Source organism: Meleagris gallopavo, chromosome 11, assembly GCF_905368555.1.
Source record: "Meleagris gallopavo chromosome 11, MGAL_WU_HG_1.1, whole genome shotgun sequence".
Lineage (NCBI taxonomy): Eukaryota > Metazoa > Chordata > Aves > Galliformes > Phasianidae > Meleagris > Meleagris gallopavo.
The window spans coordinates 11,905,489-11,931,068 of NC_139414.1; the positions used below are offsets into that span (position 1 = coordinate 11,905,489).

A 25,580-nucleotide genomic window follows, 5' to 3' on the forward strand; every position below is an offset into this window, starting at 1 on the left:
TTGTGTCTTGGAATATGTTCTAGCAGAGAAACATTTGTTCTGCTACTAGGAACCACTTCTCAAAATATCTTTCTGGCAGAAGAAACAGTGACCAAGAATGCCCTCTTTGTACAAAAAAGTGACCTGATCCTCAAAAGAACAAACCACAAGTAAATAAAAGCACAAGTTTTAATTCTTAATAAGTAGAAAGATCATTACGTTTGGGGCTACTGGGTGTAACAATTTGGCTTACCTACGAGAACATTGTAGAATTAACGGAGGATAGGCCAAATGCATATCAACACAAATACTTGATAATTCAGATACAAAGACACAAAGCCTAAGCAAACCAATTCAGAACCAATGCTGACCTTTCTACTATTTCCAGTCCTGGAACAGAACAGTCTACAGACTCAACATGTGAACAGGATGCACACACTCAAAAGACAACACAGGCATTGACCATATGGGCTGGCTGCAGGGATTTGACTGTGAAGCAGACGCAAACAAATAAGTTGGCCTTATTACTGACAAAAGTTCCTGGATCAGTGAATATATGATGCAATGTTGACACAGGTGGAGAGGAGGGAAATACGAAAGCTAACACTTTAAAGGTTCAGAAGAACAAGATAAGAAAGGTAAAAGAAACATGACAGAAAAGCAGAAAAAGAGAATGAAGAAGAGTGTGCGGCAGTGAGCTCCCTAACAATTTCAGATGAATATGACAGTTCTTAATGTCCACATAAACACTTACTTCTTGCTAGGACTGCTAACGGAAAAGTTTTAAGCAGACAATTCAGTGCAAACAAGATTTAGTTGTGTGCCTTCCAAGTTAGTAAAGCCACAGAACAAGCTGTTGACAACAGTTCATAACAAGCCTTGAGGAATGTCTTGTCATATGCATAACAATAATACACAACCTTACAGACTCAAGGTATGTACATCATTTTAGATTACTGAATTGTTGAAGTTCTCAAATAGACAAAGGCATTTGAAACTTGCTGTACAAGTGCATGAGGACAATATTGCATTGTGATGAGACAAAATTATTTTGCTTCTGCAGAGTCCAGAAGGATGGTTAATCAGCATCCACTACAGTCTAATCCAGATCAGAAGAAATTGCTAGATAAGTGGAAATACCAGCTTAGCATGAGACAGAGGAATGAAAATCTGATGGTTTCTTTAGGTCAACACAACAGAGTAGGAATTAGTCTTTTATCCTCCTACCGATAAAGAAAATAAAACACCATATTAAAAGGTAAAGCCAGTAGTAGGATGTAAGTAATGCTGTGGTATTTCTACTTGGTTGTGGATTTACTGGCTTAACTTTCACATCCTGGCAGTGTTATCATTTAGAAAAGAAATCAAAATTCTGAAAAACAAAGTGAGCAAGTAACATACCAAGCTTTGGCACTAACACCTACTTGCAATTACCCTAACAGGTATGTATCAACATCTGTTACATTACTTGTTTCTGTTATGCTCAAAAGGGGTTAGGTGGAGATGGGATGGGAAGACATTTTAAATTATCTGATTTTCAAATTATAGAAGTGAAACTCAAATGTGTATGGAAACTATCTTACCTTCTGGACGGTACTGAGCCACTATAGTTACTGCTTGGCCTGCATTCTTCAAAGCTGTTGCTGCTTGTTCATGGGTGGCTGCCTTCAGGTCGACTCCATTTACCTACAAATTATACAAAAAATCCTTTTTATCAAAATAAATGTTTGTGTTTATTATTATCATCATCACAAATACAGACTCATAAATAAAAAAGAATTAACTGGATACAAACAAGTTTCCATATCTTGTGAGATTTCCCTGTTTCCTTATTATGAACTAGTTAATATAAATGAAAATTAGTGATCTTTACTGAAATCAAAAGGCAGTGAATCCTCTCTCGCATATAACCATCAGTTAAACAAATAATCACAGTATATCACTTCATGAATTTATTATTGCTAAGTCAATTTTCTTGTCTAAGATCTTTTTCATTCTTTTTAAGGACATGCACTGAATGCTGCCTTCTGTGATAGTTCACTTCACCTTTCCACAAAAGGACTTTAAGAGAGCTCTTTAGTAAAAGCACACCTACAGACCACTGTGCTTAATATTCAGTGACAGACTTCATCCTCCATGCTTTCAAGGCAGTCATTTTAAAAAGAAAAAAAAAAAAAAAAAAAAAAAAATTGAAGCAGAAATGTCTCACATTATAGACCAAGAGTGTTTCTCATTGTTACAAGTTAAAATAAAGATGTACTTTACTAACAGAATTTTAATGACAGTAGAGCCAAATTTTTTTTTTCTTAGATATCTACCAAAACACAATGTAGCTGTTCTGAGAAATTGTTGTTCATAAATTAAGTCATCAACAAGATCTTTATGACCTCCAGTACTAATACAGGAAAAGTCCTCAGACAGATACGAGATGGGTGCAATTAAAACTAATGGGAAGTTCCGCAGTTAATCCAGGAAGCAAAGCATTAGTTTTCAGATATTACTGCTAAATGTCTCCATCTCATTAGAAGGCTTGTTTCTGAAACCTGCATTCTTTCCATTTAGACACACACACACACCTCAGATATCAGTAAAAATAACTTCAAGTCTTACAATTTTCCACTCTAAATAACATCTGAGATAGTGTCATTTTCATTGAGGTAGAGATGAGAAACTGAGGCAGACTAACATCCTCCAAGACACTTCAGAAATATACTGGCAACTGTTCCATTGCCTCAAATTCAGCTCAGTTAATTAATGATATTATTTACATTTAAATTGTATTATCAGTCATTAGTATCAAAAGTAGGGAAAACTTTTTTGTTGCTGGTGTTTAAAAAAAGAAGCAAAGATTCCTACAGAAATTATACGATCGCCTTTCCTAAGTTCTCCACTGAGATCAGCTGGTCCTCCTGCAAGGATGAAAGAGATGAAAATTCCTTCTCCATCTTCTCCTCCAACAATGTTGAAACCAAGACCTGTTGATCCTCGATGCAGGACAACCTTTCTAGGCTCCCTAGATGAAAGAGAGGAATGACAAAGCTTAGTCACAAGTTGTGAATGAAATTGAAATAAATAATTAGAAAAGCAAAGCTAAGTCGTATGAGAGAGAAAGTATTGAAAATTCACATATCAAAAACTATATGTTTAACCAGTTATATTTTCAAATATTTTCTATTATTTGTATACCTTCTATTTTGCTTGTAGATACAAAAAACCCCGTTGCTAGGTGAACTGAACTATTTGTATGTACATATTCTAAATTCCTCTTACGCTGCTTATTCAGCACTACATGACAATATTTAATACTTTCCATGTCGTTCAAGAGGCTGGAACAATCTAACGGTAATAAAAACACTATTTTCTGAAACTTATCAATTAAATTCTAATGGAAAAGTTAATAACGAAACGTATGTCCTTGCTGCTCTAATTCCATTCTAGTTGGACAAAAAAATATATATACCAAAAAGAAACTGTAGCACTCTCACATATATCTGCAATTTATGTGCAGAAATTGTTACTGAAAAGGTTAAATCCAAACCAAGTTGTTTAATTCTTAGCTTCCTGGCTTGGATCAGGAAATGAAAGAAGAAATGCTGATCAAGTTATAAGAGTGAATTCAATAGACACAGCCAGTCAACATCTAGTGCAGAAACCCTCCCTCCAAAAATCTGCTGTTTTATCCAGCAGAATAAAAGAATGGATGATTTCAGAAACAGAAAACTTCTAATAATAAAAAAGAAAATGTGCACTACATTTAAAAATCACTAGAGAGCACTAAAGAACAATTAACGGACATTCTTAAATATTTGGAAAAATAAATTATTAATTTATAGGACGAACTAAGATGCTGCCTTTTTCCAAAACAAAAAATATAATCTAGTCCGATTTTTTTAAACTTCTCCATTTCTGCACTAGCTTTTAGATCAATTTAGCATCAAATTCCTAAATTCTACTCTCTATCAGATGTCGGGTTCATCTTTTCAGAGCGCTATTTTATCACAAACGTATGACACTGTGAAAACCTCTGGATCGCAATAACAACAGATAAGCTGCAGTTAGAGAACATATGTACATGGCATCTTTTTACATGTTATTCAACATATCTAAGCCCCTTTCTGGGATGAAAGCAGTGGAAAAGGAGAAGATAATTTCAAGAACACCTAAGGCCCTCCTTGAATAGCCTTTACATTTCATAGGAAGCCTAAAAATCTCAGTAATTTTGAGAAAAGCTGTACACTTATAACATCAGCAATACCATCAGAAGGACAGAATCTCTGCGGCATACGTGTCCACCTAACCTTAAGCTAAAAAATATAAAGACATATCTGAGCTGTCCCAAAACTCATTCTCCAACTTAATCACCTCACTTATGCTTTAATCTGGGTAGACCCCATCTCAGAAACAGAATGACATTACCCACATTAGACAATAGTGTGGCACAGATTTCAGCAACAGCATACTGAAAACACAGTTTAACATTCCCAACTTGCAGGAGAGAAAAGTAACAAAATCAGATGTGCTGCATTGATGAACAAAAAGATTACTGCAGCCTTCTTCTGAATTGGTGAAGTAATGAGCGGTTGCTAATAGGAAGAGTTAAGAGCTCTCTAGCCATTCTGGATTTACTAATCCATCAAAATAAAATAAACCCCTGTCTGAAAAATATATATTGCTGGCTTTAAAATAATTAATAATCTCTGGTCTGTTAATTCTACCATCCTAAAAAGCTCAGTCAACTCATGAAGCACTTTGGCAGGCCATTCTGATTTTAATACTACTCCAAGAATGATACATCGTGTATATTTTTTTGAAAAATATCCAATTCGATTCTTAAAACAGTATTTAAATTGTAAGAAATAGATGCATTTATGTTTTGAAATATCTTTATGATCATTTTTCCCACGAACACATATTCTGAGCTTCCATTAACTAATGTAGCTTTCCTTCTTCATTACCTGGTAATCTCATCATCTCCAAGCATTCCCTTTGGAATTGGTGAATATCGCCCTGGAGATGCTGGAGGAAGGGACTGTCCTAAGTAGGCAGATGGAGTGATATGGTTGTCCACTGGTTGAGAATAAGCTTCAAAGAGGAAGAAAAATAAAAATAAGCATTAAGACAAGAATGAGAAAGCTGTTGGAACTGAAACAAAATATTATGTGGAGTGACTCCTAAAAACAAAACGTAAGACTTAATGTTATACTTAGTCCAAACTGGCAAGTAGCTTGCTTTTTTCTTCTAGAGATTTGATGTGGAGTATCCCAGCATCTCTAAGAAACTCTAGGCTATTCTTACTATCAGATTTAAACAAGAAGAGATGTTACGTTTCTTGAACACTGAAGACAGTCATCTTGAAATGAAAGCATAGGTATTGGTAGAGATGCTCAGCCAGCAGCCCACATTAAGAAACAAAGGCAGGATTATTCTACCTCCTGTTCTTCAAGGTAAGAGGCATCAATTTACTGAGACAGATATACAAGCTTGTGCAAAAAACTCAACTGTACTGCAAGGATCAGCTGCATTGATTAAATGGAGTGTTATAAATATTTAGTCTAACTTCTTGTTCAACAGGCCATGAGCAGTCCTCTGCATGACATGCCTAAGTTTTGCCTGAGCCACAAAACCCACACTAGAAAAATTTAGCAGCTTCATCCTTACAGCAGATGGAAAATGTACTATAATTTTGAGAAACTTTTCCCAGTGAGACCCGGGTTATATGCAAGTTTCTTCATATAATTTTTGTAGGAGATTTGGTAAATAGCCAGCTTTCAAGCCACTCAGTGAGTGGTTGGGTTGATTCTGCATAGTAAATTCCACATACAGACATTCTATCACCCTGACCAATGCCCCGATAAGTGAGGTTCTCAGGGAGGGAAACATATACTACCTTAGTGCCTGCATAGAATCTGATATCAGATTGCTTTGTATTCTTTTCTCTGTCACAGCAGTAGAGTTTTCAATTTTCTAGACTGAGTTTCAGCAAGCATTAAAATGCACTATTAAATGCCTAAGTAGTTTATCAGCTAGTGCTTTTACAAGTAATTAAGTGTGTTATTCCAATATACCTTTTTAAAAGGTAGCATTCTTAGTGCTGTGCTATGGAAGCTAATCTAACATGGCATAGAAGGCTCACTATGGAATTCCAGAGGAAATAAAACAGAGCTGTGCCTTTTCACAAACTGTTTTAGCTGGATATTGTACCTGAAGAACATTCACAAGCAACATGATAGAAATACAAAGTAAGCCATCACTTTTTGAATCCCAAATTAGGTCAAAAGTTCAAAGTAAACGTTATTAGTGCCATAAGTGATAACAAAATTGTGTTTTGAATAAAAAGAATACATAAAATTAACTTGTTTTGACAGAAAAAGTTAAAGACACTTAAGGAGAAATTCTGTGCCCAGATGCAGATTCACCCCCATTGCATATTACACAATTCTATTCAACAGGAAAATGGAATATCTGCAAACTGCTCACACTAATCACGATCTCCAAGTACGATCTCCAAAATGGAAATAAAATTAAAACTACACTGCAATTTACTGTCATTACATATTCTCCTCTTCCCGTATTTATGCTATTTAAGCAATCATAAAGCATCTATGTTTCCAGTGAGGAAGCTGATTACTCCCTATCTTGCATTACTTTATTTCTCAGTGCACAGAGGAAGTATTGCACCAATGCACACAAGCGCATGTGTGCACAGGCACAAGACAAATAATTTAGCATTTACTAGAAGTCAAAAGTGCATCATTAATAATGTCTTCAAAGGAGGCTTGTACATGAAATAATCTATGAACTCAAGAAAAGAGTACACACTTTCCTGTACAACATGCACGCTGCAGTTAAATTTGGTGGTTTTGAATAGCAAGTTCTAGATCTATTCAGTAATATTCTGAACTCATACTCAATTATACAAATAAGTTACTCAACATTTCTTCCAGGATCCACTTAACAATCAACATTTATATTCAGATTACTGAGGTAATTTACATTCCCTACTGATAAGACTTATTTCAGAAGGCCATTAGTTATGACTACGGAACACACAAATCAGTTTAGCTGCCAGTGCTACCAGCCAGATGGATGGCATCAGTGATCATGATCCCAAAATCTATTGCTATGAGTAATATATTTCATGTTGTGCAGATAGTACAAGTACCATATCAGCAGGTACTGAGCATTGTGCTACCCTATGTGTCTGATAAAGTATTTATTTAAAAAAACAAAACAAAACAAAACAAAAAACAAAATAAAACACTACATAAGCAAAAGCAAAGATGGATCTGGGCAGTGAGCAGCACAGGCATATATTTGGGCAGTAGGGATTCATGACTTTATGCTATGATGCAATTAACTTCAATGAACTGAGTCACCAGCTCATCTACCAGTTGGGAGAAATTTATTCTCTGCATAAGAAGAGAGCCTGCAGCATGCCCTTATGCCTTATGCATGCTGCTACAATTAATACTTCTTTAAAAGTACTTATTGATACAGACAGTAGGAATATAAAAACAGAATTATCACCCCAAGGAGACTACAAATTTCCAGTCAGTGAGCCTTATACCAAATCAGTTTTTTGTTGATGTGGAGGTGGTAGGGGCTTTTTTTGTGTGCTTTTTTTTTTTTTTTTTTTAATAATTTGGGACACTGAGGAATTAGTAAGTATGAAGATCATACTTAGTAACATCAGGGTATCACCGTGTTATCAGGAGTTGGCCACTTTATCAGGAACCAGGTCCTTCTCTACCTTCCTCTCTTTGCCTCTGCCCCCCAGAATAGATTAATAAAGTAAACACCCCAATGATCAAAGGAACAGGAGTATTAGGTAAGTTACTTTTACATTTGTCACACCACCATCCACAAAAATGTAATCGTATCATAGCAATACAACCAGGAACACCACAAATCAGGTTCTCTCTGTTCCAGAAAATCTAAATTCAAAGTGAAACATATGAGAAGTCAATTACAATTGAGAGAGAGAAAAAAATTCTCTTTCCAACAGAAACAGTGGGAAAGGCTGAATTACCAGATACACTAGATCCCATAAGGGAAAATGGCTGCTCTTTAATCACTGACAATAGCATAAAACAGAGGATGAATAAATGAAGGTTGAAAATTAGTTTTGTATCAGTGAATGGAACCTTCAAGAACATCATTTTAATAAGACAGTCAAGACACAAAACTTAATTCTCCACATTGCAATTCAGTAGGCTTACGAATAGACTTAAAGCTACTGTAGCTATCACCAACAAAGGTGATATAAGGCTTATAAGGTACTTAAAGCCTTTGTTTGTTGTATTTTTGTTATTGTTCATTACATACTGGTTTAGATTACATCACTGCTTTATTCCAAGTGCTCCTTTTTCCATATGAGACTATCTGAACATATCAGTGCTAAGTATTTGATATCTATTATCTGCATCTAACAGTGAAATGAACAAATAAAACCTCTAAAATTAGTTAAAAAAAAGTGGTTCTCAAGAAGAGTTCACATATTTTTCATTTTATTATTGGATAAATATCAAATTAAATAAATAGATGGCAAATAACATATTTGAAAATTCTTTCTACCCATTAGTAAGAAAAGGTTTCCTCACTCCGACTTTAGAATGTTTCGGTTATAGGGGGGGAAAAAAAAAAGTCCTAGAGTGAATGAAATAGCAACTGAACAAAAGGTCAGTCTGGATTAATAGAAAAAAATCTTATTTTCCAATATAGCAGTAAAAAGTATTCATAATATTAAAAAAAAAATTAGTATGATCTATTATAAGCTATTGAAGAGTAAATCCTTCTGATATTTTAAGTGTTTAACAGTAGTACTCGAATTTGCATCAGCAAACACCAGTATCTTTGAGGTGAGCTGCTTCTGCAGTTGCTGCCATAGTTGCTTCAACCATCTTTGATCAAATTTACATAACATTGCTAAAAAGCTTTAAAACGTAAAGTACTAAAATGAAGTATATTAAAGCCTTAAAGAGAAAAAAATGCCACAAAGAAAAGCTGAACTTACAGTTTGTGATATCAGGAGGGGCGTAACTATCATTCATGAACATGCTGGTGGGTTTTGCAACTTTCAGATAAACAAAGTCAGAAGTGTTTTTTAAGGCAGTCACTGCTTCTTCATGAGTAACTTCTTCTAAGCAAACACTATTCACCTAAATATAAAAAAGAAACAAATTTTCAGTACAAAAAAAATGCAGGTTTTCGTATGACACTCACTGAAGTCTCTTGCAGCAATGTAGCACTGGGAGTCTTTATTATGATTCATGTACCAAAGACACAACTGACCCAACTACTTAAAAGATACTGTGTAGTGATGTGAAATATTATAAAATATGGAATATGTTAAAATGATATAAAATATTTTATAATGATATAGTATGAAATATTATAAAAAATGGAAATAATATAAAAAGCTCCAGATACTATAGTAAATAGTACTGACAGTAACACTGTAAAAGCAGAAAACATTACTTTGGAAAACAAATAGAGCAAATATGACATCACAAATTTCACAAGCATACACAAAGCTGTCTCCCTTTTTCTTCACTTTTTGTTTTTAATTAATCCCCTCTCTTAGCTGGAAAGCAATTCAAATCAAAGCTAAGCTCCTACTACAAGCTATGTTATGCTACCTCAGACATTTGCTGAAATCTACAACTTCTCTTTTTATTAGACTGTCAATTTACTTGTACAAAAGCAAACTCTTAAATTCTTGTTTTATCACTGGTACACAGATATGCACTTTCTATAATGTAGACTCAAAATCTTCTTTTTAATATTTATTTTTGCACAGTTCTCCGCTAACACATAGCTTAATCAAAACTGAGTCGTGTCCTTACTGAGTCTAAAAGTAAGTACTCACAAAAAAACCTGCTGCTTTTACTTACAGCTAAAAGTTTGTCACCAATTTGAAGTTTCCCATCCTTGTGGGCTGCCCCTCCTTCAATTATTTTGGTAACATAGATGCTGTTGTCTCCAGGTATATGCTGATTTCCTACACCGCCAGCAATACTGAAACCAAGACCTGCTTAAAGATAAAGTCATTACTCAAGAAACCTTATAGCATCCCCTAGATTCAAACTGTATTAATAGTAATGCTACCTCTATCATACATGAGTAAATACATATAAAAACACTAGCCTGCTACTGAAGAAATACTGGATGCCTTTCAAGTAAACGCTATGATTTTGGAAAAAGCTACAACATTCACAGAAGTTCTGAAAATCTAATTATCTTCTTCATGCATTGTGAAAGACAAACAAAGCAAAGCTATAACATCATAACTGATACTTTAAAAACTGTTTTCCAACACATCCACATACAGAAACAAAAGAATACGCTAAACCTTTTTTTAATCTCTCAAAGATCTAAGAAATTGACATTAAATACTTTACTCCTGTTTATAATGTACTTGAAGTTTACTAAATACTATCAGCAAAGCAATTGGACTACACACATTTTTAAAAGTTCGATGAAAGATACATTCTACAAGAACAGCTCCGGAACAAACATGGATGAAAATATGCCTGGCTTAATTTGCATTATTTTGCATCTCCTAGATTTTCACATGCAAGGTTCTGTGTTCTTTAAGTACTAAATGCAGAAATCTATCATCAACTCTATCCATCTCTTGAGGAGTTTTATACTTCCTACATACCTTTAGGGCCTTTTACAAGTTTTATTTCCACTACTTTTTCTGTCACTGGTTTTCTTCTTTTGACGTACAATCGCACAATTGATCCCGCTTCTTTTAATGCTTCGACTGCTTTGCTGTGTGTCACATCACGAACATCAACCTCATTTACTCGTAGGATACAATCATTAACCCTAGAGACAGCAATATTCATGTTCAGCTGTTGTGTTATAGCAGAGCAGACTCATTAGCAGTTCAACATTCTATTGAAAATACACTAAAACACATGCTAACATGGTCAGATACTTTAATTTTGAAGCAGAATCTATGTAATTCAAAACAATGCTATAAAATTAATGCTAAAAAAATAAAACAAAGGACATATAAAACTAGAAAATATATAAATGGAATATTTTGTCCACAGTTTCAGAGGATATTCTTTAGACGAAACACGAGATAGAATTTTGCAGATGACTCTGTACAAACTACCTTTCATTTAGAGCTATAAAAAAAAGAACCTAAGAAAGTCAGGCGCTAGGCATTATACAATGAGAATTCACTAGTTTTAAACCATGATGTGAACAAGTCAAGCTCCTTTCCTGCTTTCCACAAGCTATTTAAGTGCTGGCTTTTCTTTCCATTTAATGTGTTGCTGTAGTAACACTGAGCTCTCATTACAGTAAGTAGAATGTCTGACCCACTTGTCCCTAAGTTCTGCCAGATGTATCTTCTGACAGTGCCAAACAGGCTAAAACAAAGACTTGAAATAAGCTTAATAAGACTAAAACACTTAAGTCGTCAGGCATTTGCACAAAATAAGGTAGGAACAAGTCCTGAAGAGAACAAGACACAAAAAAGCGAGGCTTACAACCAGCTTTTCTTATTTTATTTTTCCTCTACACGGTTATACAAGATTTTATGGAGAGACTGCTCTTTATTTATAAATAATTTCAAATAATTCATAAATGCAATTTGTTATTAATATGCAATTTCAAATCAAGTTGCAAATATCATTTTCTACTACCTAATGATGAATCAACATTTCCCTTCTAGTAGTTAAGTAGTAGTATCATCCCTTAAGTAAATAAGAAAATGAGGGGTACTATAGAAGTACCCCTCATTCATCAATTTAAACAAAAAATATGGTATTGGAGATATGCAGTATCTCTGAAAAAATAAGACACAGAATGAAACCAAGCATACAAGAGAGCAATTGCTAAGCTCAACTTGCTTAAAATGCAATGTAATACGATAATTGAAGCAAAGAGAAAATGTTCTATCAAGTGTCTGACAAATAATAAACATTTAGCAACCCGATACAGAAAGTGATCATACCGTAATCTTCCATCCTGTGCAGCTGCACCTCCGGCTATAATTTTTGTAATGAAAATACCTGAATCATCCCCAATATGTGGGTTGTCTGTGCCACCTGCAATGCTAAAGCCAAGTCCTGAATTTCCCTAAAGGTAGAAGCGGGAAAAATTACATATTTCTTTTTTGGAGAAAAATATTGTATCCATTTCAATATAAAACTAAATTTATATAATTTAACTGAAAAAAATATTAAAAGAACTGTCAATTTGTGGTATTAAAATATGTTGATTTTTCATATTTATGTGTTATAAACCCCACATAACAACAAAGTACAGGAAGACATTTAGTATATTACCCTTTCAAGAGTAATTTCTTCATACTCATAATCTGCATCTGTGCCATTGACCTAAAAAGAAACAAAATCAAGACTTAGAGAATTTTATACATTCTACAATACAATTTGCTATGCTGACAGCTCATTCCAAACCAAATCTCGGGTGGTTGGCACTGATCAGTGAGCTCAGGAGTGTGATTTTTCACACCACTCTGTTCATGCATTATCAAGACACTTTCTGTATTAGTTTAAATGTAAAGTTCCACGAGCAGACTGTTTTACATGGAACCTGCAAAGCAGAAACCTATTTCTGACTTGCCGAATAAAATGCTCTTGCTGTTCCTTAGGCCATATAGCAAATTGGAAGTGAGAAAAAAGAAGGGATTGTATTGTGAAGGAAAAATTGTATGAAAAAAGAAAGCAGTATTTTCAAACTATTGTTCCTCACAGACCAGAGAAAAATCAAATACTGATGCTTTACGTTATTTCTCACTGGAAATGAATAAAGCCCTTCTAAAGCAACATTCAACAATAATTTATGCCAATGTTTATTATGTTACATATATACTGTAGTCCAACAAATCACAACAGGACTAAAACTAGAAGAGTTTAAAATAATATTTTATGAAGCTAGATGAGAAAAACTCCTAGAAGTAAGCCATAGCAAGCCATGAAGAAAAGAGAAGGCTTGTTACCCACAATTTAGAAAGGATATCCCCATTCTTTGCTGCCTACAGAAGTAGGACACAAAGAACAAGTGACTAGTATCTCAGTTTCAAAAAACCCACAATTAAATGCCAAAATTCTTCACCATTTTTAATGGCTTAGCGCTTTAGGAAGCAATACTAAGCAAGATAAGAAATAACATTTCTATAATTGTTTTACAAAGAATCTTCTCCATTCTTACTCTGTATCTCCCACTTCACCCTGAACAAAATTAAGATCACATCTACAGCGTTCCTCATGTCTGTAAAACATATTTAATTTAATTTATTTCATATTTATTTCAGCAGCCAGAGCTGAAGACTCCATCATTTCTCAGGCTGCATAGTATCAGGCTCATTTACGCCTCACTACAGTTTTTTCTTAACCTCTAATTACATCTCCCTTTACTGCAATACAACCCATATCCATTGCAGACATAACAGATCATTATCTTCCTCTTTGCACAGTACCTCAAAAATGATATGTCCTAATAGTTTATTCAATGGAAAAGATACTCTGTTTTTAACACATGATATTTCTCCATTAAAAAGGAAAAGGTCTTGACCTTCGGAATACATGAAACCAGATCCATTACTACAACAACACCAAAGAAGCCACTGTGATCAAGATGTTTTTATGTTAGCTTAGTCCTTGAACTATTATCTACAAAAATGCCATGTGCTAACTGAACCAGTTGTCTAGTATTACAGCACCTGGGAAACGGTTCACGATGATTGATCAGCACCTGACTTCTTTTTATTTTTTTTTAATAAACAAGGATGATTAATCGTTTCCCTGTTCATCAACAAAAAGCAAGCCTAATAGATCTAAGCAAAACCCCAACTCAAATTTAAAATATATTCTAGATAATGGGAGTAAAGAAGAATCTCCATCATTTTTTATCTTTTACTTTAGTTCAATTCCCCAGTCAATATGTTTGTCAAATCGGTTTTATCTAGTGAACTAAGCATTAGCACAGGAAGAGCAAGGGTATGTGAAGTGATAAAAATCACAGTCCTATTCTACTTTTTGGAAGTTTTGAAATGATCTTGGATTGCTGAGGCAAGCAATATTTGCAAGGTCTTTCCCTGTATGAAAGAAAACATCACAGTATACTATGCAAATGCTGTAATTATGCCACAATGGAAGACTAGCAATTTTCTTTGAAGATCGACTGGTACTTCAGCAAATAGTGATAGGATAAGGGGGAACGATTTTAACCTAAAGGAGGGAAGATTTCAATTAGATGTCAGGGGGAAGTCTTTCACTGAGAGGGCAGTGAGGTTCTGGCAAAGGCTGCCCGGAGAGGTTGTGGCTGCTCCATCTCTGGAGGTGCTCAAGACTAGCCTGGGTGGGGGTGCAGGGCAGCCTGAGCTGGTGCTTGATCTAGAGGTTCAGACTTGCACACACAAACGGGTTGGAACTTGGTGATTCTTCAGGTCTGTTCCAACCCAAGGCATTCTGTGATTCTCAGCAGCTCTATAATTCAGATAACAAGAGCTGTGTTCTTGAACATTTATTCATTGATGACTTTCCAGATTCAGGTGGGTTTTGTTCCTACTAGTAGTAAATCTTTCACAGTTTCACAGAAGCACGATGCAGTTACCCACAGATAAGATTTTAAGTTACGTACCCTGTAACTATGTGGGAACCTAGAAAGATATGTCCAGGTTCTTTATCTCCTATACTTACACAGTTGGTTAGACTATAGCTAGCTATGGGTTTGTAAACTGGTAGTTTAGATAACAAATGGACACTCAAAATTATAAGCTCTGTTAGTCCTATTTTCTGTTGCTATTACCTACTGCTCTGCCCAGGTCTTCTGAAATGTGAGAGCATTTTTATTAATCACTTATCTTCCCAATGTAGTCTGTGTGTGTAGACACCCCACTTTCAGTATTCTTTCCTAAACCATCTGTGCCACATCACTAGAAGAGCCACACACTGCAGATTGCTACTATCATCTTTTATTCAGGCAAGTAATTCATACTAAGGACTCATTTATGAGCCAATTATGTCACAGTACTAATCTTTTGTCTTCTGCTTCAACGAACACACACTTTTGCCTGTGTTGGCTATTGCAGCTCCTTTTTAACAATTTTTATCATGAATGCTTCTGACAAGAGCAAGGCTCTTTGTTTGGTTTTGGTTGTTGTTTGTTTTGGTGTTTTCTTTTTCTAATTTTTTTTTTTTCCTTGACTTAGCAAGCATAAATTTGTGCTTTTCTTGCTAACACCTAGAAAGAAAACAAAATATAAGCTAGTGCAGATATTAACACTGTTTAAAAAAAAACAACAAGGAAGCAGGGCACAAGGAGCTGTAGGAGAAAGGTACAGAAGGAAAAACTGACACTCATGTCAAACACACGTGCATTCCAATGCTTCCAAAGTCTATACTTGCCAGTATTGCTTTTATCACAGACCATATACTGCAGAACACAGATTGGAGCCTCCACCTAATTATACTTATTACTTTTTGCACAGATCCAACAATTTCTAAGAACACTTAGAGCACTATAAGCTTAAGTATAGCCACTGCATTGAGAAGTATTTTATGAAAAGTGCAATGGAGATGGCACTTTTAATATTAAAGCATCTACCTGTGCAGCTGAAGAAATATATTGTTCTGAGATTTCAGGGGTTCAGCATCCAATGAATTGCATTCTGCACTGTGTTGCACTGTCACACAGCAGTACCCATACAGAACCTTCCCCTTACAGTCTACAGATATTTTTTTTCTGGGTGTTTTCGTTGTTATTGTTGCTTGTTTTTTGTAAAATAGCTTTTTAAGGATTTCAACTATCAGTGGAGTTAACAAATCCATGTACTGTAAGTAAAATAAACATCATTGAGCAGTAACAAAATATCTACACTACTAGCATTATATAAAGTTGTAATTGAAAGGAAGTGTATGCTTACATATGTTGGAGTGTCCAAAGAATCTGTATTCACCAGAACTGGAGGTGGATTTGCCTTTAAAAGAAAAATTAAAAAGTTATATATATTATACAACATAGGAGAAAATACGAACAGTGATTACACAATATTTGTTTTGCTGGGTTTCTCAGAGGACTGTTAAAAGGCAACCTCAGCTTAAGAGTCTCTAAAATGGACTCTTCTGAAACACTTGCTTCTAGCCTGAAGAAAGTGCTTGCCTGCCAAAGACATACTCTGAGCTTACTTATCTTGTAAATAAATTCTGTCTCTCATGTTGTTTTTCAAGAGGATAAAAAAAAAAAAGTAAACATGCCATAATTTGACACAGTATCAGTTACTTGTGATGCAATATTCAAAACTGCTTTATAAGCAACCAGCCTGAATACAAATGTTGGCATTGATCACGTCTTTCTTCTACCAAGAAGTTTTTGTATTATTTTTGGTTTGTTTCTTTCAAAACAGAATTGTAAGCTGAAAAGAGCAAACTTATAAAGGAAACTTATGGAAGATCCACAAAACAGACATGAAAGCAAATCCATATCAGCAGGCATTCACTCATGGCAGCATGTACTTCCATTGGAAATTCGTTATCAATTCACAGGCTGTAAGAAAGTTGGAGATTACTGCCATAGAAATAGGAAATTACATAGCATTCTTGCTGGCCGGGAAAGGGTAGAATAAAGAAACATTTTCATTCACTTATGTTATTGAGAACATTCCAATGAAAATGCATTTTCAGCTGAAAGAAAATCCATACAGATTGGAAGAATTCACCTGAAACAGTCTGAAATAGATTCTTTACTTTTGCACTGACTGGCTCCCTTAAAATCTGTTGCAGGTTTTGTTTTTTTTTTTTTAATTTTTATCTTTAATAGATTGAGTGAGTAGGGTATAAACACTTTTTAGACCTCATCCTAACAGCAAGCACAAAAAGAGAAACAAGAGTTTGCATTCTTTCTGATATAACTAGAGGCCCTTCCCACTGATAGAAGAGCTTCCAAGATCCACAGGCAGTGGTACTGGAAATGCTGACATCGAGTCCGATCTAAGAACAACAAAAAAAAAATACACAAAGGTGTGGAAATATATTCTTGACCCCAAATAATGTTGAAATATTAAGTCCAATATGGGATACACGACCTCAGTGATACAACACAAAGTTCATCTCAACTCCATTAAAGCTGAATAAAGATCTTTTTATATGTATAAATATATACATATAAAAATATATATACATAATTAAATATAAAATATTAAATATTTTGAAGATTTCTCATCTTTAAAATTAAGATATTCTTAATCTTTTTTCATTTTTCTGTGTGTACATACACGTATGTACATATCTAAGCATGTGTCTCAGTTTAACTGTCTGTAATAAAAGCTAGTATTAAACACACTCAAAGACTTACAAAAACATGGCAAGCCTCATTACCATTACAACAACAGACTTCTGAGAGATACAATTCCACTCCCAAAAGCCAGAAAGGACTGACTCAGACTGAGGTCATTACCAGGCAGGTTATCAGTCTGCTATTATGCTGATGTGTCAGAAGCTTGGCCTATAGTGTTTAGTAAGTATTAAAATCAAAAGGTATCTATACTAGTTAACAGAGCTTATTTTAAAAAAGGAAACAAAATGGATGACACTTATGAATCTGTCCAGTTGCCACTGAATACCCTTCTCACATAACAGTTCTTTCAGTATATACAGAGACAGACCTTATTCAGTACCTAAATCAAGTATTAGTAACCACTGTCATAATACAAAGCTCGTCAAAACAATCTATTGTATTAAAGAACCTGACTATTCCGTGTATTCAGTGACTAATTAGGAATCTAATCTCCACTGGACCTACAAGAGACCAGCATACATAATGTTTATTTTGTAGTAAAGCAGCATCGATCAGTTTTCAATTGATAATTAAAAAAACAAAATCAGGTCTATTTTTGAAGGTTTAACAACATTTTTTAGATTGCACTCGATTTCAGAATTTATTTTAATTTTACAATTCTGCAATAGGAAAGTAATCCAACAGAAGTGCCAGTGAAAGGTTTCAGAGAGTAATCAATGAACAAATACAAAATATCCTCCATTAAGTGATTGGTCTTAGCACTCCTTTGGCACTTATCCACATGCTCAGTCAGAGGGAACCATTTACCAAGACTTCCAAGCAGGAAGGAAAAAAGATTTATTTGTGCCATCCATTTCCAAAGGCAGGGGTGGACACTGCAAAGACACAGAGCAGCATCCAACTCAAAATAGCAAATGTTTTTGGAAGGAAGACCTGGCATTTCGGTCTGTTATGCAAGACTTCTCCAAATTACCCAACAGTTCCGAACTACTGTGCCAGTGCTTGTTCAAATATTTAAAAGCCATTTGACAAGTTTGTTTACGAGCAGACTTGGGCTTGCCTAAGGGGTGAAGTGACTAACAAAGTAAAGAAATGTATCTGTTTCACAAAAATGCATCTGCCAAATCCAAAGTTGATAACTTCCTAGGATATTTTCTAATTGCTTAGAGTTATGTACGATGCAGGATTCTATAGCTAACTCCTGCGGGCACCTATACACACCCAGCAGACAAAGGCATTGATCACTCGATTCTCACTGTCCTATCTGTAAGCCAGCACCAGTCAGGATAGAAGACTGTCAATGGCAGTTAAGTAGTGTCAAAGAAAACTATATATATATTTATGTTCTCCAAGTATATATACACACATAAGTACATACGGCAGTGCTTATTATTACGATGATTTTAAACTCAATTTAGCTGACAGTACCCTGAAAGTAAATGTTACTGGAGACTCAACTATCTTTACTCATCAAATCTGACAGCAGAGTCCCACTGGGTGCCCTGGTCTGTCTGTCTTGTACGTGATGTGGATAGAATCCCTCCAAAAGAAGGAAATAGATTTGACAGAAATCACATTTCTGGTCTGCCTAGTAGGAAAAGTACAGGTGATTCATGTAAACACCTATCCACTAGGAACTGGACTTTAAGAACAGACTCAAACCTTCTGATAAGTTACTGGATTGGGTAAAATTTATACAGAGAAAAAGATTGCCACTTGTTGCAAGTTCAGCCATGCAGCTTGAAAGTGGATTTTTAAGGAAAAATTACTAATGTGCAGACTACAGAAATATCCCAGTACTATTCTTCACAGCTTAATTCTCTTTTAAAGTTAACATATATCTGTCACCAAACAATTCCAAGAGGTGGCACATTTTCTTCAAGGGTGTGCACCTGTCACTGGTTATTTTTGGACTAAAATTTACAATAAAAATCCAAATAAAATAAAAGCAGAATGGTCTTCATTTCCAAAAATGTACCGCTGCTTATCTCAAATTACTCCACAGCTAGCCATGCTGCAGTGACACATTCAAAATTATATGCAAGAATTTACTGTTAATTCATGTTTACAAATTACTCTTACATTCTGGTAACTTTGGTGGTGATATGCGTTTTGTGGTTTGTTTTTGTGTAGCCATTGGGTGACCTAAAGGATGACACCCAAGAAGTGAAGCTCAGTCTGTGAAGTAAATCACTAGGAATAGAGTTTAAAAATGCAACAAAAAAACACCTTTTATATCTTAGTGTGCCCCAATCATATTAATACCAACAACAGAAATAGAACTGAAGAGAATAGGAGAAAAAAAAAAAAAATCAATCAATGAAAGACATTTATTGAGTATATGAGATGAAATGATAATTTAACTAATACATCAGTCAGGGTGACTGACTGGCTCTAGAATCATTCTACCTGAACACAAAATACCCAATTCTTTACTTTCTTCCCATTCTTTTGGGGTGTTGTCTTTAGCTATTTCACAAAATTATCAGTATTCCTCTACATGAAATACATAATTTTTACATGGACTAAAATCTGCTATAAAACAAAAACCAGGATGAAACAGTAATGCATTATTAATTTAAATATTTCACAGTTCATCTAAGACCAGAGCCAGATTACCAAAACATTAATTTAAACAAAGGAATGAAATAAATCACATAAATAAGAGCAAAACAAATTTATCAAAAACAACAAAAAAGAATAAAAACCTGTGGTATGGTGGATGGGATGACAGTGGTCTCAGCAGGGACTGGTGGGACAGGGATCACAGGGACAATGGGAGAAGAGGAAGGAACAGCTTCTGTGGGCTAAAAATCACCAATAACATGTCAAAAACAAGGAAAGCTAGGAAAACATTTTCAAACAAGCAAGACTTGAATTTAATACATTTATAAAGAAACTGAACAAACAAAATGATTTGAAAATTATAACTATAGCTGAAAGAAGAGAAAAAGCAATGTGCTCATGTCAAAGCGCCCAGGGAAGTGAGGCACATCCATGTCACTTGTTCATACCAAGCTACTCACCTGGCAGAGCAGGGTACTAAGGTTTTAGTGGTACAAAAGAAAAACTGCTCACATCAGTGGACAGAATGAAGGTTTTTGAGGGCTGGTTTCACAACATAAGCCCCTCAGAATTATACAGCAACGAAACAAAAAAAGGATGCAATGACTAAAGTTGATAGTGCAGAACAAAGTTAAATTTTCTTTTTGATAAATGGGAAAAAATCAAAGGTACTTTGGGCTTTCCAAACTAAGCTCAAGTTTAAGAAAATCTTTCCCTCAAACAGGTGGAAGATCCTAACGGTGATTCATTTCATCATTTCAAGGATCTTTATAAAGGTTTAGCATATACAGCATAACATCTTTGGCTGAGAAGGATTTTGGGTTGGGACATTCTAATTCAAACAGGAAAGCTACTAACACATAAGCTACGAGGGAACAAGACTACAAATAGCATTCTGGGCAAAATGTTGATTCAAATCATTCTGAGGTGCTAACATTCTGGTTGTCAACAAGCTGTCAACAACATAAACTGATGGCAACCACCATCAGAATCCCAAGCTGAACAACAGATCAAAGTTCTTTGCAACTCAGCTGTTCCAAGACATTCTCATGAAAATATGCTGAAGTACAACGACAAAATGAAATTACTGTATGCTGAAAGTAAACAAATCCCCCAAACATATATGTACAAAGCATTTTAAAAGTTCAGGTTTTCTTAGAACACAAAGCAACATACATCAATAGCATAATTAAAATAAAGAGTAATAGCAAAGGTTAAAGAAACCAAACACCACCCAAGAGAAGTAACCCTTACAAAAAACAGCCATGGTATTTCGATGTTTGTTTTTTCTTTCCAGCTTAATCTAAAATTAACAGTTGGTGAAAAATTTGCAGCTATTGAAAGATGATAGAACAAGGTATCTTTGATGTCTTGTGATATTATAACTAATGTCATTTAACTGTGCTTATGAGGACTGCAGCAAAATATTTTGTGTGCTTAAGTAACGGAGGAGAGGAGTACCAGAATCTAATTTGGTGTAGAAAAACACATTTCCCAAAAGATGTGGGCCATGCTCAGTGCAACAAACCTCCAGTTATCAGGAGATCAATGGTGCAACCTTTAGAGGACAGATCAAATTAAATGGCTTCAGTAGTTACTTAGCCCACATACACAAAAATAAACCTCCTCTTCAAGTCTGTCTTGCTCCTATGTGAGCAGAGTAAAACTCCATTAACCAAACAGTCAGATATTAAAATACAACACTAGGGGCAAAAAGTTAACCATGAGCAAGTTAGAAATACTCTTCTTTACAGTTACAGCTCCTGGAACAAGAGAAGGTGGGAAAAAAAGCCCACGTTATTCTCAGTACATAAAACCACTTGTTCTTTGGCTCAGCAAAGTAACTGACTGATACAGTAGAAGTTTTCTTTGTACACCAATCCACACATCTACCATCGTACTGATGGCAGCTCTACTTCTGTGCTTCATTCTTTCTCAGTCCCTAATGCCCTGTCTCTCTGGGTTTCTAATTCCCAGTCACTTCAAGAACTCTCCCAAACAGTTCCAATTCTAATTGTTGTTATTAATCTTATAAAACTGTTCAACTGTTCATTATGTTGTTCATAATCCTTTGTGCTTTAAGGCTCCAGTCTTGTGAGAGCTGTTAGCACGGTCACCATTTTCTCCTTGATGCTGTTGATTTGGTATCCACTTTGCCTTAGCAGTCTGCCCTGCTCAACCCAGCTGCCTGACAACACTCCCACTGAGACTCCTCCACCAGTGTGTGATGCACAAACCCAGGCTAAGATAAGACTGTCTTCATTTAAATGTGAGCAGTTTTGTGGAGTACAGGAGCTGATGCAGGCCCTGTGGCTAGCACAAGGCAGACAGGAAAGGGCAGAAGAGAGAAAGCCCAGCCTTGAAACACACTTATGCTGAATTACTTGAATTTTACTCCTTGACTTATAATTCACACAAGTGGAAAATTATCTGAACCATTTAAGTAAAGCTTTTAATTATTCAATTACAGGACTCACAAAGAGTTTCTTTAGTGCCATTTAGTACTTCAGATAGGCTAATTTAACTACATATTTTAGAACCCCCTCTTTGCACACAATTCCACTACCCTAGCTTTTGATACAGACCACAACGCTACATGAAATTTAACTTTGGGGACTGTAATACTATGGAGGATGCCAGGCATTCTCAGAAAAGCAAGAAGCTAGTAATAAAACACCCACCAAAATCACCTAAAAGGGAACACTTTCTGAAATGCATACAGGTAAAGCATTGGCAGTAGAGACAAGAAAGTTGTTGCAACTTTTTACAAGACAATAGCATGCCATATCCAAGATGCTTGATGCTCCATCACTTTGATCAGAGCCCAAACTAGAACAGGAGCAGCAGAACCCTACAAGGGCAATTAGCGGAGCAGACATCTGCAGACAAAAAAGCAGCACCTGGCACATTTCAGTTAGCAAAGTGGGCTGCAACACTGATAGTTGCTTACGCACTGAAACAATACATCCAGTCTGCACACACGTGGCAGGTCATAAGACGTTCATGTTCCACAGTATTAGTGGCACTCAGCCTCACGTCTGCATGTGCTGCACATGTCCCCAGACACACCTCTGTCTACTCCTCCTTCCCAGAGCAGGGCTAGTGCTCAGCATACAGCCTCTTCCAGAGTGGGCATGCAGACACTTTGCACTTCCCTTCCTTCCCCTTCCCAGCACCAACAGCCTTCAATGCACATGAAGGTGAAGCAGCAGAACAGAACAGAACTTCTGCAGGTATGAGGCCCGCAAGCTGTATGTATGAAGAGGAAAGAGAGATGCTGCAAGGAAAGGAAGAGACAGAACAACCCAAGAAAGTGGGGAACGCCTCAGTATTTGTTTTTTCTACATTAGCATATATTTTTTTACGTCCCCTTGGAGAAAGACCAAGAAAGACCAAATCACTTAAGGTGAACTGGGGGTGGGAAAGTGCAGGGCCAACAGAAGAACTAGCCCTGCTCCTTAACACTGCACCCAAAAAACATCACCTGATCACTTTGGATTATTGATTAGTAACAGACAGTGCGAGAAATTACATGGTTTCTAACCTAGAAAGTCTTAATAAGAGAAGAAGAATACTAATTTTACTTCACTATGCCACATAATCAGCCTGAAAATGATTTTGTGTTAATGGTATCCGCGAGAGCAGCTGAATAGGTTCCAACAGCCCAAGGCATCACTCTCAGTGCTCTCCTTCCTAGGAATTTCAGAGAAAACATATTTAATAATGTTCCTCCAATGTTTAGGAATTTGCCAGATAAATACATCACATTATTCTCAAAGACAAAAGCTTATCCTCAAAATAACTCAAAATTAACTCTGACTACAACACTGAATAATTCTGCTTTAAATGGACAGAAACCTACTTACGCTATAAAAACAGTAATGTGCTAATTAAAAATGTGTAAAACAAACAGTAGCACATTTATGACAGACTTTATTATATATATTATATATATGAGTACACGACTTGAACACTAATACACTAAGTGAATCTGACAGCAGAAATAAATGAAATGAAAATCAGCATTAAAAAGTTATTTTATTACAACAGTCACAAGAAATTTTGTAGGGTACCAGCGTAATGTGATAGACATTCTAATTGTACAAATTAAAAAATAACCAACTTTACAAGTTGCACGTTTAAGAAAAACTAATTTAATAATGCATTTCAAGCTAATTAAAATTATGGCATTAAACATCTCCAGATCTAATACCAAAGTCCAGACCTTGTGAAAAGAAATAAAACTCCCATTTTCTCATCAACCAGCATACACAGTAAGACCTTCTATGAGGAAATGCCAACTAACCTGAAATGAATCAAAGCACCAAACACACCTGGAACCAGACCACCAGATCAAATTCCATGATGCTGCTCTTCTTCAAGTACCAGAAGATAACATTCTGGAGAATAAAACTAAAGCAAACCATACCTTCCTCCCTTTCATGAAGTTACTATCTGAAAAGAACGCTGCATAGAGTGCAATAATCCTAAGGGGAAAATAGTGACTAGAAATACTCCTTTGCCAAGTGGACTTCATTAATTACTACTCTGATCGCTAAACATAAAACACGTGGGGAAAAAAAAGGCAACAGCAGGATTAAACTACAGAAGGAAGTATGACAAATTATCCACAGTCTGCATCATATACATCTCATCTCATTTTACAAGAGCACATCTTGCAAAACTGCACATCTCTAAGAGCCTAAAGCAATACGTACCTTTTCTAAGTAATAGTTAGAGCACGAGTCATCAGACACCCAACCACTAGCAGCTTTAACTTTTGCTGTGCTTTTTGTAGGACTCTTTTTTACACTATCACGCAGGTTAGTAAATTTTCCTCTGTGTTTGGAAGAGACTGGAAGTGTGGACGAACTAAAAGATGTATGAAAGCCCAGTGCCTGCTGCTGATGCTGGAAAGGCTGCTTTGGCTGCACATGGCGATTCTGATGTATTTCCATTCTGGGGTTCTTGGTTAAATCAGCTAGCTTGAGCGTTCCCATTTCACAGTCATCTGTAGCACCATAGTGTTTGTAGTCATGACAGTAAGCAGTCATGAAACTAGCAACACAACAGTCCTTTCTGGGAGAAAATGGAGGGAAAATAAACCAAAATATTGCCTCCTGAAGAAGTTAAAAATATTGTTTCCTGGATTGTGGTCGTAGGAAAAAAAACCAACAGTGAACACTGTTTTAGCTAGGACTGCATGTAGTGTACTCTCTCACGCTATTTAAAGAGCACCATTGAACCACCACACAACAGTCAATTTGCTAGGCATAAATAATCAATGCAATGCACAAATTATTGAATAGATGGCAAAACTCATCTGACTATTAAAAAGCAGCTATGAAAGGTTATAGTCATTTTTTCTCCTACATGAAATCCTACTATTCCTAAACTTTGTTGTATTTTTACAATATCTCTGATATTTGCTGCTAGAAAATATTTTAAAATGCTTATTCCTCTTTGGCAAATTTTACAGGGGCTGAATTACTTTGTGTTCATCTGTTAAAGGCTCACATTGCCATGAATACATCAGCATTGTGAAACCACAATTTTAAGATACTCACTGTTTAAAATACTAGTTTAAAAATCATAGCAATTATTTTTTAAAAAGTTCTTTATTAATTCCATTGTTTATTCAGCTTTTAGTGCCACAGATGCATTATCTATTGCATTTTAACCCTTGTTTTCAAAACAAAACCCTCACCTCTAGAAAAAAAACAAAGCGTGCACAGAGGATTTAGCTTGATACAATC

At 35.6% G+C, this 25,580-nt stretch overlaps 1 protein-coding gene across 15 annotated transcripts in view; it reads right to left on the reverse strand.

Annotated features, from left to right (window-relative positions):
- Window positions 1-25,580, reverse strand: part of DLG1 (discs large MAGUK scaffold protein 1) — a 130,550-nt gene that overhangs the window by 32,536 nt on the left and 72,434 nt on the right. For 8 of the 15 annotated variants that reach the window (XM_085233216.1, XM_085233211.1, XM_085233210.1 and 5 more), the window contains 10 exons: window positions 19,968-20,066; window positions 15,890-15,943; window positions 12,288-12,338; window positions 11,954-12,078; window positions 10,643-10,812; window positions 9,873-10,012; window positions 8,993-9,137; window positions 4,935-5,061; window positions 2,836-2,992; window positions 1,563-1,665 (listed from right to left, as the gene is read on the reverse strand). In XM_085233216.1, the coding sequence (XP_085089342.1) occupies window positions 1,563-1,665; window positions 2,836-2,992; window positions 4,935-5,061; window positions 8,993-9,137; window positions 9,873-10,012; window positions 10,643-10,812; window positions 11,954-12,078; window positions 12,288-12,338; window positions 15,890-15,943; window positions 19,968-20,066 (1,171 nt within the window). The remainder of the gene's footprint in view (window positions 1-1,562; window positions 1,666-2,835; window positions 2,993-4,934; window positions 5,062-8,992; window positions 9,138-9,872; window positions 10,013-10,642; window positions 10,813-11,953; window positions 12,079-12,287; window positions 12,339-15,889; window positions 15,944-19,967; window positions 20,067-25,580) is intronic. The other 7 variants (XM_085233212.1, XM_085233207.1, XM_085233219.1 and 4 more) reach the window with 3 other exon arrangements.